Raw genomic sequence first — 14,847 nt, forward strand, 5'->3', positions numbered from 1 at the left:
AAATAGAAAGATATGTAGAAATAAACTACCATATGTTATTGTATTATTGAAACGAGACCATGTACACGAATCATTATCTCGGTGAGGCGGGGTGGGCGGACCGAAATCCAAAGAGTGTGGCTAGTTGTGGTATTTTCCTATCTTATGTTGAACAACACATTATCAGATTGTTCAAACTTAAGAATTTCTCAACTTTACGAGAGAAAGATAAATCATATGTACTCAGATGTAAGGATAAGTGCTTCAAACAAATTGAATTACATGTCTCATCCAAGCATGTTGCCCAAAGCATTCTCTCAAGCCACATGACACAGCTCATTCCTTCATATGGGCAAAGCCATAACAGAGCCACTCAAAACTCGTCACAGTAACATTGTAAGGCGGTATTTGGCTATTATCCTCGAATCAGTGTCTTAGCGATCAAAGCACACCCATGTGCAATATACATAGATCATAAACAATGGCCGAAGTGAACACAATACACAAAAGTAATCAAATCCAACGACATAAAAAGCTCTCAAATGTCATTAGTACTTGATCTGGACCGTCGATAGTCCTTCACCCCACCATCCATCCCTGAGCTCCCACCACCCGTCCGATCCTTAGACCCTCTCCGCTTAAGCTTCCCATCCCCACCGTCAAAAACTTTCTCCAACAACTCCTGAACCGAGTCAGGACCCAGATAACCCTTCCCCTGCAACAACCCTGAGAACGAGTTCACGAACTCGGTGTATGCCGGAATCACCAGCTTAACGGTAGCCGCCCTAATCTGCTCCCGCAAGTCAACGTCCGGAATTACACAGAATCCCCCGTGGCTCTTCGAAATGTCGTCCAAGCCCTTCATGAACGCCTCGATTTTCACCCTCACCAGCCCCGCCTTCGCTTCCTTGCTCTGCTGCTCCTCCAAATCGTCCCTCTCCAGAATCCTAACCAGTGGAGCCCACGATTGCTTCTGGTACAAGTAAGCGGATTCCTCGGCTACAACCTTGTAGTTGTTCCTCAAGTAGCCGTCTCCCAACAGCTTCCCGAGCTCCGTGTTTCTCGTCCTCATGTAAATGTACCAGTACGTGTTCATGCAGAACACGTGTGGCATGTGAATTGAAATGCCGATTTTGTCCCTGTCCCTGCTGTTGTTGTTGTAGCCAGAACGTTTCGACTCCACGTTTCTCTGCAGAGCTTCCATGATGTTGCAAATGGCGTCTTTGAGTAGATTCTCGTCGGTTTCTGGTTTCGACAAGATCCCGGCTTTCCAGATTTGCTCCGTTCTGAGAACTTTCGCCATGGGGACGCTGTAATTTTCAGTTGCTAAGTATTTCAAGTAGTTCACTGCGTACCTGTTGAAGGATGTAAAAAGTCGCTCGTCAAATGCAAGTTGGAAACATAACATTGAAGCATTGGTGCTTACTTTATGATTGGAGCTCTTGCCTCTAAATTTTAAATCGATTAAAAACTGATATCAGCATTTGATAAAATGTAGAGCATTGGTCCTTCAAGCCAATTTCGTGAGAACTTTCGTCAAAATTAAGCACGTAAAATGCGGGCGAGTCTTTTTAAAGAGCAAATCGGAGAAATGAATGTGCATGCATGTTGCCTTCTTAATTTTGATCACATTCTAATGAAATTGAGGTTTAATAACCAATATGCTACATATTTTTATCAAACTCATGTACTAATTTTAATGGATTTTAATTCAAAAGCTAAAGCTTCAATTTTATCATAGTTCAAGAACAAATACTTTAGTTTACTGCCGCTAATCCGTCTCCCTAAAATTTTGACGTACCTTACTATTTTCGGCACCGAACCGTCTGGTGGTGGAGGCAATCCATCAGAATTGTCTTCAATTTGAAGCCCAAATTCCCAAAAAACTTTACTGGAAGCATGAACAAGAAGCTTCTCCAGCTCCCTGAATCTTGTACAAAAGTCGGTCCCCGATTCGCCATCAAAAACCTCTGAGAATCCAGGCTTCAGCTTCTCTAGGGAATCAAACATGTCAAGGAGCTTGAACAACTTCTGTGGTTCTTTGCTGCTTTGGGCAACGCCTTCGCCAAACCGGAAGAACACCGCCATGATTTTGCCTGCGATTTTGGCGAAGCATTCTGGCCATATCAGTCCTTCCATTATTCCTCCTAGGACTTGTTCGCAGAGTTTCTTCTCCGATACGAGCACTGCTTTGACTGCGAGCTCGAAGTGCTGGATCCAGAGGGTTATGGCTGTCTCCAAGCTCTCCCATGGTATTTCATCTATTTCTTCTGGTGTGTGGGTTTTTAGGTAATCAGGGTTTAGCCTCATTAGTGCTTTGGCCACCCTTTTGTACCTCACCTGTTGAACGACAACAAGCATAACAATTAGAAATAAAAAATAAAAATGTTCAGAGTTCTTGTTTTTTGAAGTGGACTATTTCAATTTTAATTGCACTAATATTGTGGTCACTGATCGATTAACTTATAAATTTAGCACTTATTAAATCAGAGAACAGTTGAAAATATTAAGTTTTACAAGTCTCTTTTAGAGGCCGTTGAGACTATAAAACCATCTTAAACACAATCTCAATCATTTTCGGTCTCAAAAAGTATCGATAACATGTAATAGTACTAGAAATTCATTATCAGAGGTCACATTTTGTACGACCCTATCCCTCGGAATAATAGCTAGGGATGCTGCTCACCCTAATAGATGGATAACAAATCACATGATTAACAAAAAAAAAAAAAAAAAAAAAAAAAAAAAAAAAAAAAACATTTCTACAAGTGAGGAAAAAAAAACCATTATAATGAAGTTACCTTAACATAAATATCGATGCATATATCCAAGCAATCATCGGCAGCTAGGGTTTGTGAAATCCTTCTCAAAAGTTCAAGCTCCAACTCAGTCCCCAAACCCGAACCCACGATAGCCATCTCATCGCTCCGATCATCTTTATCCGAAGCGGCATGCAAATCCACCACATTCCGATGCCTAATCTGCTCCAAGATACTCTCATACTCGTCCTGCAAATTCAACAGCGCCTCATCAAACAATCCTTCAAACCTCATGGCGTCAACCTCCGTCTCGTACAGCGACTTGAGAGTCACCAGCGTCTCCCTCAGCCGGTGCGTTCTGTACTGGTCCGTGGCCTTCGTCCGGCTCAAAAACTCCACCACCTCCTGCAGCCTCTGAATCACCGGCTCACCCTCTTCACAAATGCAGTTAATCGCAATTTTCAACTGGTCCACGCAGTCCACGTACTTGACAAGCTTCTTGAGCCGTTTCTTCATAGACTTCTCGCTCAACAACTTCTCCGAGAGATCCAAGAGCTTATCCTGGATGGTCTCAGAGAGCTTGAAGTTGTGAAGAAGCGCCAAAGCTGGCGCGACAGCTCGGTTGATTCTGGTTTCCAAGGCTTTCGAGGCCATGGCTAGCGATTGTAAAGGAGCTACTCTTCTAGACGTAGTTAGAAGCGTTTCGTCTATGACTTCAAACTTGTTGTCCATCTTTTCAAGATTTTCTTCCATTTCCGCCGTCGCTCGTAGGAGAGTTTTCAAATCGGAACATGTTAGCTCGAGATCGGAGAGCCTTGAATCGGCTGATTTGTAATTAGACGCCATTATTGTTAACTGCAATCAAAGTTTAATGGCTTTTTTGTGTTGTGTCTTTGTGTGTTTATACGATCGTTTATGACGAAAATGATGTGTTTGTGGGGGCACAAAAGGACAAGGAAGTAAAATCAACTCGATGCAAATTAGGAAGAACAAATGGCATTTGTGTGTTGGAAACGGACAAATGGGTAATTCTGGAAGAGTAACGGAGGGGAGTACTCAGCCGGTTGAGAATTTATTCGGCGTACCAAATCGTTGTTTGTAATGTACTATTTTACATGTTATTTGTTATAATATGATAAAAGAAGGAAATTTTAATGAAAATTTTTTGGTACTATTTATTTAATGAAAAATTACATTTTTACACTAAAAACTGAATCCTAGTACTATTTACTTTACCCTTTATTTTGTCCTTATTGTTAAAACTTAAAGTTTTCAAACCATTTTCATTAATTTTCTTATAAAAGAAATCATTAATTTGTCGTACTTTTAAAATATATTAGTTAAAAATAATATATGCAAAATAAGTTGAGCAAAATAAGAATATTATGTAAAGAAGTACTGTACACGATAAATCTTTTTAGTCACTAAAAAATTGTGTGCATGCCAATATACTGTCACCTATTCAGCATCTTATAACATAGATGAACAACCTAATTTATGTCTTATTTTTCAATAAAAACATAAATATCCCGTATGCCGATGTGTGGGCGTAAAAAAGGAAAGAGGGGGATGGGGTTTCTCTCGCTTTTGGCATAGCGGGCCCCCAGTGGGAGGCCCGCACGGCAGGCTAATAGCTCAGTGGTAGAGCACGCCCCTGATAATTGCGTCGTTGTGCTTGGGCTATGAGGGCTCTCAACCACATGGATAGTTCAATGTGCTCATTATTGTCTGACCCTTAGATGTGGATCATCCAAAGCACATTAGCATGGCGTACTTCTCCTGTTCAAACCGGAGTTTGAAGTTTTAATTGAAATTAAATAATAACGTCACGTATCTAAATTATTTGTACACCAAAAAATCCGGCCGGTGGATGGAAGAATGAATCCAAATGACGATAGTGACTGTTGAATACAAAGTTATACTAAAGGTACGGGCCATACAGCTATGGCAAGCCAGGTCCATGTTCACATTAAAATCATGCCATTTGGGCTTCTGCCGAATTAAAACTCTTTTTTTGGTACATAAAGATTAATAATTAGGAACATGTGATTTGCTTATATTCCGGTTTGAAACATGTTTACGTCATGTCACATGTTTTGTGAGCTAAATTTTGAAAGCCTTTTATCTTTCAAATACTTTTCTTCTCAAACACAGTTCTAAAATGAACCATTAGATTACTCTCATTTTTCTGTCAAAAACATATACGATTCTTGACCCTGCTACGTCAACATTGAGATAAGGCCACATCACTAACAACATGTACAAATTACCAATTAAAACTAACACATTACTATACACATGTTTTATAGGAACTAAATGATAATTTTATGTTTCAGATGACAAAGTACGATTTGGTACTAAATTTAAAGGCAAATGAATAATTTTTGTTTTTTTATAAATATAGGTGGTACTATTACACATCAATGATTGACTTATCCCCTTTCTCATGTAGTTCTGGTAATACCTCATGAGACGATAATGTATTTTTGATTATCAAATGATACGCTAATGAATAGCCCCAAAAATCTATTTGTGGGAGTTAGAACTCAATTCCACCCGATGCTTTTGAGCAAGGGCAAGGGCCATTCAATTGACCAAAACGCCTTTGGCAGCCTAATATTGGAGGGCAAGTGGTGGGCCACACAAAGCCCGGTCGAAAGCATGCGTAATTTTTTTAAGGAACCAGATCTTCTTCGGATTCAAAAGAATTAAGTTCAAGAATTAAATTATCTGGATCATTAAAATTTAATCTAACGGCTACAATTATTATAATTTTAGAAAAGATTTTAGTTTGTAACCGTTAAATCGAATTTCAATGATCCAAATTATTTGATCATTGGACTCAATTTCTTTGAATCCGAAGGAGATCCGGTTTCATGCAAGAATTGCTCGTGTGTGCGTCTGCTGATTTGGCATGAGATCAGCCACATTCTTTTTTTGTTTTTTTGTTTTTTGGTATCTAACGCGTGAATTGTCGCACGGTAAGAGTGAGTGGAACCGACAACATCTGTTGTCGTAGGCCCTGTGGCAAATGCAAATGCAATAGCCACTGGATAATTTTTTTTCAAAATTTTAAATAAAAAATAACTAAAATAGAATTAAAATTTGGAAAAAAAAAATATGAAAAATCCAAACCATCTTCTTCACTCCTACACTAAAAATCTAAAATGTCCACTATTGATCAAATAACTTAATTGTGCATTATAAAAGTAAAAATACATATATTTGTGAATTTAATTACCTATTTTATTTATTTTGAACAAATAATATTATCTACATTAAAGAAATGAATGAACATAACCTTACAATGGACAAACAATAATATGGTTTAAATTCGCCCTTAGCCATAATCGAACATAAAACCTCTCATTTACTAGGAATACCACTAGACTGTATTATTAAGTGACAATTGCCTATTGTCAATGGTAAAACGGATAAAATTGCACAAACACAAAGGGAGTATTTTTGCTCACCATTATAAATTATAGTGTATGCTCGCCATATACATAATCAATTGGCACGGTGTCCCTTCAGTTAACCTTAATTAATTTTTTACAAAATTGAAACATTTAATGTGAAAATTAACTCGAGTCAGGTAAAAGAATACGTGTCAATTAATTGGGCTGGGCTTTCCTTGTCGAACTGGTGGGATTGCTGTTAGACCAACCTTGCGTTTGGCAAATAAATAAATGATCAAATAAAAAGAAAAGCAAAAATGAAAAATGGGAGAGTTCCCACAGTGAGTACGTGGCATAATTATGGCGCAAAAAGTCCAACGCTAAGAACCTTCTGGTTGTAATTCCATCAAGCATTCGTAGTCACGCGATTTGGCTTCGTCACGGAACCCATTGTTGCTCTTTCGCCTGAGAAGAACCTCGAAGTTTTTCGCTCCTAGAAAAAATGGCGCGACCTCTACGACACGGCTTCAACATCGCCCGAGCGCACGTGCTTTCGCGGCCGCGATGGGCGTCGTCGCAGTCAGCGGAGGCACTGGTGGAGGTCAAAGTCCCCGACATAGGCATGATATCCGGAATCCCCGAACAGCATCTCCGACGAAGGGTCAGCTCTTCAATTACTCGTCGTTTTTAAAAATATAATAATATTCTTTTTAATTTGAAAATTTGTTTTATTTTTCAAAATTTGGAGAAATTTACTCCTGGATTTGGGTGTGATTAGGTTATAATCTATTCGCCTGCTCGAACTGCGACCCAACAAGGTTCTGGGAAAGTCGGGAAATGGAAGATTAATTTTCTTTCGACGCAAAAGTACGTATATTGATGTCTTAATCATGTTTTGCATGCATAATTATATGATGTGTATAGTTAATTTCATCGATTTTACATAATTAATTGTGTATCTATGGTATAGTTAGCTCAGCTGTTTTGTGCTTCTTTGAAATTTTATGAGCAGTATTGGTTGATCTGGAATTCCATTATTGGATGCTAATTGTTGAAGAATGTAAACATTCCCAATTGGAAAATTGACGAAATGAAACACAATATGAAAACTAACTGCACCGATAGCTTTTGCGATAAAACCCCACACCTGCCATGGCGGTGAAGAGGGAATATGCAAGTTGCGGATAATATTGCTGTAGATTTGTAGTTGCCCGGGGGGTTTCGTCTCTCGGAAATCTTGACACTAGTGATAGCAATTTTCATTGAAATTTTTGCAGGTGGGAAAACCCATTGATGGGCTGGACATCTACAGGTGATCCGTACGCTAATGTTGGTGAGGCAGGACTGACTTTTGAGAGTGAAGAAGCGGCAAAGGCATTTGCTGAGAAACATGGCTGGGATTATACGGTCTGTGCATCTTTAAGTTTTGATCTTTCCGTGATGATAGTACTTCAAAGTGTTTTAGATTTTCTGCCGTTTTAGATATGTTATGTTAAAGGAAAAAATGAACTTTTTTTGTCCAACTTGAAAGTAGAAGATGGGTTACTCATTGCGAAACCTATTCCATCCAATCCCCAATGTTAGATTGTGAGGGATGGATCAGTTTCCTTGTATAATCCCTTATATCACCTCAAAATAAAAACTCATTTACCTCCACCTGGTAACGGACCTTGAATTTTATGAGTTATCCAGTCCAATCCTAGGCATGAAATGATCGTAATGTTCCGCAATTTTTTTTTTATGGAATTGAATAGCTTGTGTGGAAATTGACCAAAATTATGCAACGTTCTTGACACAATGAACCGTATTTGCAGGTCAGGAAGCGTCACACACCACTTTTGAAGGTTTGAAATTCTCCTACCAACTTATTTGAAGATGAAATAACTAGTTTCTCCAATTGGATCTCAGAACACTTCAAGTATCATCTAAATCTTATGACCATTTGTAGGCTAAGGCATATGCAGACAACTTCAGGTGGAAGGGCCCTGATAAGAGCGAGAAGACTGCAGCTGATGCTGCAAACATCTGAGAACGTTATTTCCTCCCCCAGAATGTCCCTACCTACACCTGCTAATGCCACTGTGCGCGGTACTTCAGACCAATAGCGCAAATAATGGCGTCAAGTCGCGGGTGTAGGTAACTCTCTCGTTCAATGCTATCAGTACTTATTCTTGTGTGTTAGTACTTGTGTGTGATTGCTGGATTGGAAATTAAGTTGAGATTAACAAGTTTTTTTCTCTCTTAGAAAAGCTGGCCAAACTTTACATATACTTCTTGCTATATGCATACGTAGAACAGATATATAGTAGACACTTAAGGTGCATTGTTTCCCCTAGTGAGCTAGCTACACTACTTCTCATAATTACAGTGCAAATTTTTCAAGCACTTGAACTGGAGGACTGACAACCCTCCCTGCTGTGGGTGTGGAACCTCCATTCAAAGAGGTAGTCCCTGGACTCACAGGACAGCTTCGTCACGTCGCAGAATGTATTGACCGTGTGCTTGTTTATCTCGTTCCCCCACTCAATCCTCACCCAGCACGAAAACCCGTTTGAAGAAACGGACAACCCTGAATCAGAAAGCTGCAGACTGACCTCCCCGCTGATCCTCTTGCCTCCAAACCGCCCATTTCCGGCCACCATGGCGTCAAGCCATGGACACTCTGGCTGTCCCACCATCTCCTTGTAGGCAGCGTTTGCCATCCTCACTTTGTTGCGCGAGTCTGATAAGATTACCGGCAGGGCTTCAGACTCCATCTCCTCTTCAACGTCCTCTGCTTTCTTAGGAGCTTGCGCTGCCGGAGTTAGGCTCGGGTCTGCGCTGATGCGTCCGACACTTATGCTGGAAACCACCGGTCGAATTGGATGCGGCTCTATGACATTGGTATTTGTTGGTGGAGTTGCAGGGGAATTCCCCTGTAGTTGCTTGAGCAGATCTTTTTCTTCTGGGATTTCAGCAGCCACGGTGTTCAAATCAATCAAATTCTCCTCCCCTCCTCCGCAGGGTTTGATCAATTCGAGTTCTGCCGGAACCACTGCTGGGTTTGTGGCAATGGGGACCGACGACGGAGGGATATATGGCAGAAAAGGCAGAGTCATCAAAGCGGCGGTGTTGTCGGTGTCGAGGCTAGTCGGAATCGGAAGCTTCGAAAGCGCACGAGTAAAACCGTCCAATCTCAGATTTTTCACCGGAGATTGCACATGACAAGGAGTGGAGAATCTTAGCATGTGATGACTCCTCTGCCTCTTAAAGGTGGTGGGAGAGAGAGCGGTTCGACCTCGCTTTCGAGTCCTGGTGGGTCTGGCCTGCAACTGCGGCCAGAGGTTTCTAAGGGAAGGAGAGTCCCTGATTTTCTGAGACATGGACGGATTATCGCCTGCTGGGTTTGCTGTTATCTCAGGTTTCGGCGCTATGGGCCTGTACCTGGACATAATCTCAGCGGTTTTTTCCGTGTCGGTGTAGGGGTTCAACGTCTTGATCATGTTATGGCGGTAGGCGGTTCTCTTTGCTAACGCCGGCCTACAAGCTGTTCGGTAATGACGGTGGTGGTGACGGCGGTAGGGAGGCAAAAGAGAGAGCGCTGGGAGAAATGTAGAGGAAGGAGGAAGGGATTTGAGAGGAGGAGGTTGGTGGGGGGTTTTTAGAGAGGGATTGGAGTTCTTAAGAGTGAGACTTGGACCAATCAGAGAAGGGCAACATGAAGGGAAGAGTAAGAAGAGATTGACACTTGGAATTGTACGGTGGGTACGTGCTTGTGAGCGCTCACAGAAAATATGTCCATGTAGGCAAAAATTCTTCGGTGCCCTGGTACTCCGATTATTTTAATCTTTATATTTTAATTTTGTAATTGCAAACAAATATTTAAAATATGTGGATACCGGGTAATCTAGGGTTAGGAGGATCTCGCCAGACCCTTTAATCACATTTGTTCATTGTACATTATGCAATCAGAAATTATTATAAATTATTTTGGCGAAAAACCATCTTTAAGGTGAGGACGTTTCTCTATTAATGAAGAAATCAATGGAGAGTGTCGACAAGGAAGAGGGGGTCCATTGTGTGAAATGGGGGAATGAGCCCTCGTGAGTAAGGTGAGGGTGAGGTGAGTGAGATGTAAATGGGATGGGATCCATTGCTTTGCAACTTGATGAAACTTATTTTTCAACTTATTATACCATGACATATGTGTGTGTGTGTATATATATATAATTAATTAATTATTAATAAAACGGTTCAGTTCCGGCCAATTCTTGTTCATTCAAAACCGTCGGAACCGATTTGAACGGTTCGGTTTGATTTTTGACTCAAAGTTGACTTTTCCGGTCAACACGGTTCTTTTCTTCTTTTTTTTCCATATAGTTCGATGTGGTTTTACGGTTTGGCGGTTTTTATGCCCACCCCTAAGTGGAGATGCAAAAGGTAATTACTGTTCATTAAAGGCAGTTACTGTTCACTGGAGGCTATTCAATAGGAAGTTGCCTTAAGGGGCCTTGATACGCTGGAGTTGCTTTTATGTAAGAGAGGCGGGTTGGACCCTTCGATCTGGGGAGGGCCCCCAAGCCAATTCGGATGTATCACAAATAAATAAATAGCCTACAGTGGACGTAGTTGTGTTTACAAGCAAACTACTATATATCTTTGTGTTCATTTCATTTCAACTCATATTTCAAGCCTACCAAAGGTTTCATATTTTAATTTGTTAACCTTCAAGTTTTGAGCGTCAACACAATACTTAGAAGTAAGGACTGCCTCCTTTTATTTATTTTCGATTTTGATTAACGTATCTTTATTGTTTATATTTTATGATTCAAATAGTTCATTCAATATCACATTTATAGATTAAAAAAGTTTAGAAATTTATTAGTAATCCACATACATTGAACAAATTGATGATTTTGGTAATAATTAAAATTTCGCAATGAACCTTAAATGGTAAACTTAACAAACAAATGGTTTTGGTTACGACAGATATGCATTGAGAACTCGTCAATCACAACTAGTGCGGATAAACATTCTACCTAATTTTTGTCCTTAAAAGTCATATTTGACGATAAGGACTGAAGTTGTCACACGTTATGTTAGTTTCACGACGAAAATGGACAAAAATAACCTTCAATTTGACGGAGATGTGAGGGTATAAATGACAATTTACTAAAATTGCAAATGCCGAGAGAGCAAATAAGAAAAAAGGATTAGTTCCCTCAAAAACAAAAAAAAAAAAAAAAAAAAAAAAAAAAAGATTGGAAATTGCCATTATTTTTCTTGAAACGATGAAATAATGATGAAATAGACTTTTGTCTTTGTCTTTGGGATTGGCTCATTCATTTGAATCATTTCTTTAGTGAACTGTGGAGCGAAAAATCGCCCCATTTCGGAGTATTCAAAAATGGAGGTCACCAAATTCAAGAGGCCCCAATCTTTGCCCGCCAACTACGTCACCATCAACGACCTCAAGGAGCGCTGGCTCCGAGACCAGGAACGAAAACAGAAGGAGGAAGAAGGACGGCAAGAGGAGAAGAAACGACAGGAAGAGGAGAAAAAACGACGACAAGAGGAGAAGGAACAGCGAGAAGAAGAGCTCCGGCAGCGGAAGCTCCGAGAAGAGGAGGAAAAACGACGACAAGAGAAGAAAGAACGGCGAGAAGAAGAGCTCCAGCAGCGGAAGCTCCGACAAGAGGAGGCGAAGCAGAAGAAACAAAAGGCCGTCGTTTGGAAACCCGAAACCGGTTCCAAGCCTAGGTATGGTCGTAATCGGGGACAGTGTCGGCCGGTTAATCGGATCGTTTCGGGGCGCGAGGGTACTGTGCTGGAGGGGAAAAAAAGCGAGGAAGAAGAGCCGAAGGATAACGCCATCGTTAAGAGAACCGAAGCGGATGACAAGCCGAAGAATGGCAGTAATCGGGCACAGGTTCGGCCGGTTAATCGGAGTGTTTCGGAATGTGAGGGTGCTGAGCTGGAGGGAAAAAGAAGCGAGGAAGGAGAGCCGAAGGAAAACGGCGTCGTTTGGAGAACCGGAACCGATAATAATCCGAGAAATGGGACACAGTTTCGGACGGTGAATCGAAGTGGCCGGGCGCCCTTGTTGGAGGGGAAAAGAAGCGTGGAAGAAGAGGCGAAGCAAAATGCCGTAGTCCAAAGAACCCAAACCGATAACAAGTCCAGGAATGGGAGTGATAGGGGACAGTTTCGGCCGGTTAATAGGGGTGGTCGGGCACCCTCGCTGGAGGGGAAAAGAAGCGAGAAAGAAGAGCTCAAGCAAAATGCTCTTGTTCAGAGAACGGAAACCGCTAACAAGCCGAGGAACCCAAGTGATCGGGGACAGCTTCAGCTTGTTAATCGGGGTGATCGGGTACCCTCGCTGGAGGGGAAAAGAAGCGAGCAAGACGAGCTGAAGCAAAATGGCGTCGTTCAGGGAACCAAAATCGATAACAAGCCGAGGAATCGAAGTGAATGGGGACAGTATCGGCCTGTTAATCGGGGCGATCGGGCACCCTCGCTGGAGGGGAAAAGAAGCGAGCAAGAAGAGCTGAAGCAAAACGCCCTTGTTCAGAGAACCAAAATCGATAACAAGCCGAGGAACGGGGGTCGTCGGGCACAGTTTCGGCCGGTTAATCGTGGTGGCTCGGAGCGTGAGGCTGCTGAGCTGGAGGGGACTGGAAGCGAGGAAGAACAGCCGAAGCAAAGCGACGTCGTTCAGAGAACCGAAACCGATATCAAGCCGTGGAATCGGAGTGATCGGGGGCAGTTTCGGCCGGTTAATCGGGGGGTTTCGGAGCTCGAGGTCACTGAGCTGAGGGGGAAGAAAAGCGAGAAACCAGAGGAGAAGAAGAAAAGGAAGAAGAAGAAGAAGCAGAAGGGTAACAGGAAGTGGAAGAAGAATGCTAGGGAAGAGAAGGAGGAGGTGACTGAGAAGGAAGATGGAGTGGATGCGCATACAGCAAGTGCCGAGAAGGAAAGCGATCGGGCGACTGGAAAGGAAGAAAAGGGAGTAGGAATAGAAATTGAAACTGAAATTAGGGCAAAGAGCGTGAATGTGGGTCCGGTGACGGAGATGGTGCCCAAATTTGGGGGTTTATCGGTGGATGGTGAGGCCGGAAAGGGGGATGATCAGCTGAGGAGGTGGACTGGAGCTGATGGCCGCGGTAATGGTGAAATTAGGGGCTATGGTAAGAGAGATGGCCGCTTTGATTTGCAGAGACAGAGAGGATCTGGGTTTAAGGTTTGGGTTAAGAAAGGGGAGGTTGCTGACGGCAATGGAGGCGGAGTTTAGAGCTTGGAGGGGAGTGATGCTGTTTCTGGTGAGTCAAAATTCACTCTGTGTTTAAGCAATGCCTTTGTTTTATTGTGTGCTATGGATGTTTGCTATTTTATCATTGCCTGTTTAACTGAGTTTAGATATAGGGAATGCAAGATTTGAACAACAAAAGGTTTTGGTATGCTGAGAATCATAATGTATCATGAACTAGAGTATTTCGAAGTTACAATGTTGTGGGAAAAGGTAGTTTTCGTGTCTGATAAGATTAGGAACAATAGCGATTGATAGTCCGAGCGAAGGATTTGATGCATAGCAATGATCAAAAGTTAAAAACTTAGTAGGAGAATTACAAATGTCATTAGAAGATTTGACTTGAGGAGAACATGCGGGGTAATATCAGGGTCAGCCGGTATTCTTGTAGGTTACCAGAAGGGAAGTATAGGCGCTGCTGGACACGGTTGATGGTTTTATTGTTATTTCGTTTCTTGATTCAAATTTCCCTTCAATTAATACTGGAAGTCAGAAATATAAGTTGAGCTGCACGCAAGCAGATATTGATGATTAGAGGAATTTACGAACCTTAAACTAGGATTTAAAAGGTTGAAATTATTGACAACCCACCGAAGCTGTGGAATGTAAAATAGTTTGATTCATCATTTCCACGAGGAGTTTAGCAGACAATATTTCATGCGTACCATTTCCTCTTCACGAACATACTTTACCCAAAGGCAACATTGTTTCGTTTAGAATTGCAGCTTTAAGAATAAGGGTACAAATATTTCTTGTCGGATTGAAGGAATTTGGAATAATATACTTGTCGGAACAATGTCTATCGAATGAAGTATTGGAACATCGACAACCATATATAGCTTACAAGGATCAAGCAATATATCAATAAAGTTAGCGTAAAAAGGATTCATATTCTTGTTCCTGTCGAGAATAACGGCGTTTCCAACAAATGAAAGGTACAGGGAGATTATGTGAAGAGAGAAAAGATGGTAAACCATGAATAAATTTTCTTTTTCAGGATTGCTCTGCAGGTCCGAGTGGAACATGTTTGAATGCAAGTTCACTGAAGTTGGCTGGGAGACGAGCAAGAATTATCCAACACAGAGCGGGCGAAACAGATCTGAACCGGAACTTGTCACGCTGATGCAGTGGTTTAGTTGATGACTTGTAAATGCACCGGAAAACATTCATATTTCGGTTTGTTGATTGATCTAATCATTATCCGGGTACTTTTACTTGATTATTGATCGTGGAACTAATCGTGATCTCGGCATTTGAATTTCATATATGAAAAGATGGTGATGTTCTGTTATCAAAATGTGTTGGTGTAAGACTTTCATTAAAATCTCCATGTTTTCTAAGCTCTCTCTCCTCCCTCTGATTCTTGTGTATCCGATCATTTTTAAATACACAATCATTCTATGATTTCCGCTTTAATCATCGTAAA

General features: G+C 41.4%; 4 protein-coding genes across 6 annotated transcripts; 2 read left to right on the top strand and 2 right to left on the bottom strand.

Moving 5' to 3' along the window:
* Nucleotides 1-193: 193 nt before the first annotated feature.
* LOC137730114 (exocyst complex component EXO70I) lies at nucleotides 194-3,723 on the bottom strand. The gene is made up of 3 exons (XM_068469182.2): nucleotides 2,781-3,723; nucleotides 1,781-2,319; nucleotides 194-1,334 (listed from the first exon to the last, which is right to left on the bottom strand). The coding sequence occupies exons 1-3, from the start codon at nucleotides 3,582-3,584 to the stop codon at nucleotides 518-520; spliced, it is 2,160 nt and encodes a 719-aa protein (XP_068325283.1). The 5' UTR covers nucleotides 3,585-3,723; the 3' UTR covers nucleotides 194-517.
* Nucleotides 3,724-6,461: 2,738 nt separating this feature from the next.
* LOC137747587 (NADH dehydrogenase [ubiquinone] iron-sulfur protein 4, mitochondrial) lies at nucleotides 6,462-10,116 on the top strand. 2 transcript variants are annotated; one of them, XR_011069980.2, is made up of 6 exons: nucleotides 6,462-6,797; nucleotides 6,915-7,003; nucleotides 7,414-7,543; nucleotides 7,951-7,980; nucleotides 8,085-8,272; nucleotides 8,505-10,116. XR_011069980.2 is itself a non-coding variant. In XM_068487723.2 (5 exons), the coding sequence occupies exons 1-5, from the start codon at nucleotides 6,639-6,641 to the stop codon at nucleotides 8,163-8,165; spliced, it is 489 nt and encodes a 162-aa protein (XP_068343824.1). In that variant the 5' UTR covers nucleotides 6,489-6,638; the 3' UTR covers nucleotides 8,166-10,116. The 2 variants fall into 2 exon arrangements, 1 of the variants encoding a protein (XP_068343824.1); XM_068487723.2 differs by having other exon boundaries at nucleotides 6,489-6,797; nucleotides 8,085-10,116.
* Nucleotides 8,352-9,618, bottom strand: LOC137713386 (uncharacterized). Its single transcript, XM_068452679.2, has one exon. The coding sequence runs from the start codon at nucleotides 9,616-9,618 to the stop codon at nucleotides 8,515-8,517; it is 1,104 nt and encodes a 367-aa protein (XP_068308780.1). The 3' UTR covers nucleotides 8,352-8,514.
* A 910-nt stretch (nucleotides 10,117-11,026) lies between the features above and the next one.
* On the top strand, nucleotides 11,027-14,761 carry LOC137743053 (uncharacterized). Of its 2 annotated transcripts, XR_015956798.1 has the most exons (3): nucleotides 11,027-13,434; nucleotides 14,147-14,290; nucleotides 14,419-14,761. XR_015956798.1 is itself a non-coding variant. In XM_068482973.2 (2 exons), the coding sequence occupies exon 1, from the start codon at nucleotides 11,523-11,525 to the stop codon at nucleotides 13,404-13,406; it is 1,884 nt and encodes a 627-aa protein (XP_068339074.1). In that variant the 5' UTR covers nucleotides 11,027-11,522; the 3' UTR covers nucleotides 13,407-13,434; nucleotides 14,419-14,761. The 2 variants fall into 2 exon arrangements, 1 of the variants encoding a protein (XP_068339074.1); XM_068482973.2 differs by lacking the exon at nucleotides 14,147-14,290.
* The last annotated feature ends 86 nt before the right edge of the window (nucleotides 14,762-14,847 follow it).

This window comes from Pyrus communis, chromosome 15 (genome assembly GCF_041283825.1).
Source record: "Pyrus communis isolate YQ-2024b chromosome 15, ASM4128382v1, whole genome shotgun sequence".
In the NCBI taxonomy this organism is placed as follows: Eukaryota; Viridiplantae; Streptophyta; class Magnoliopsida; order Rosales; family Rosaceae; genus Pyrus; species Pyrus communis.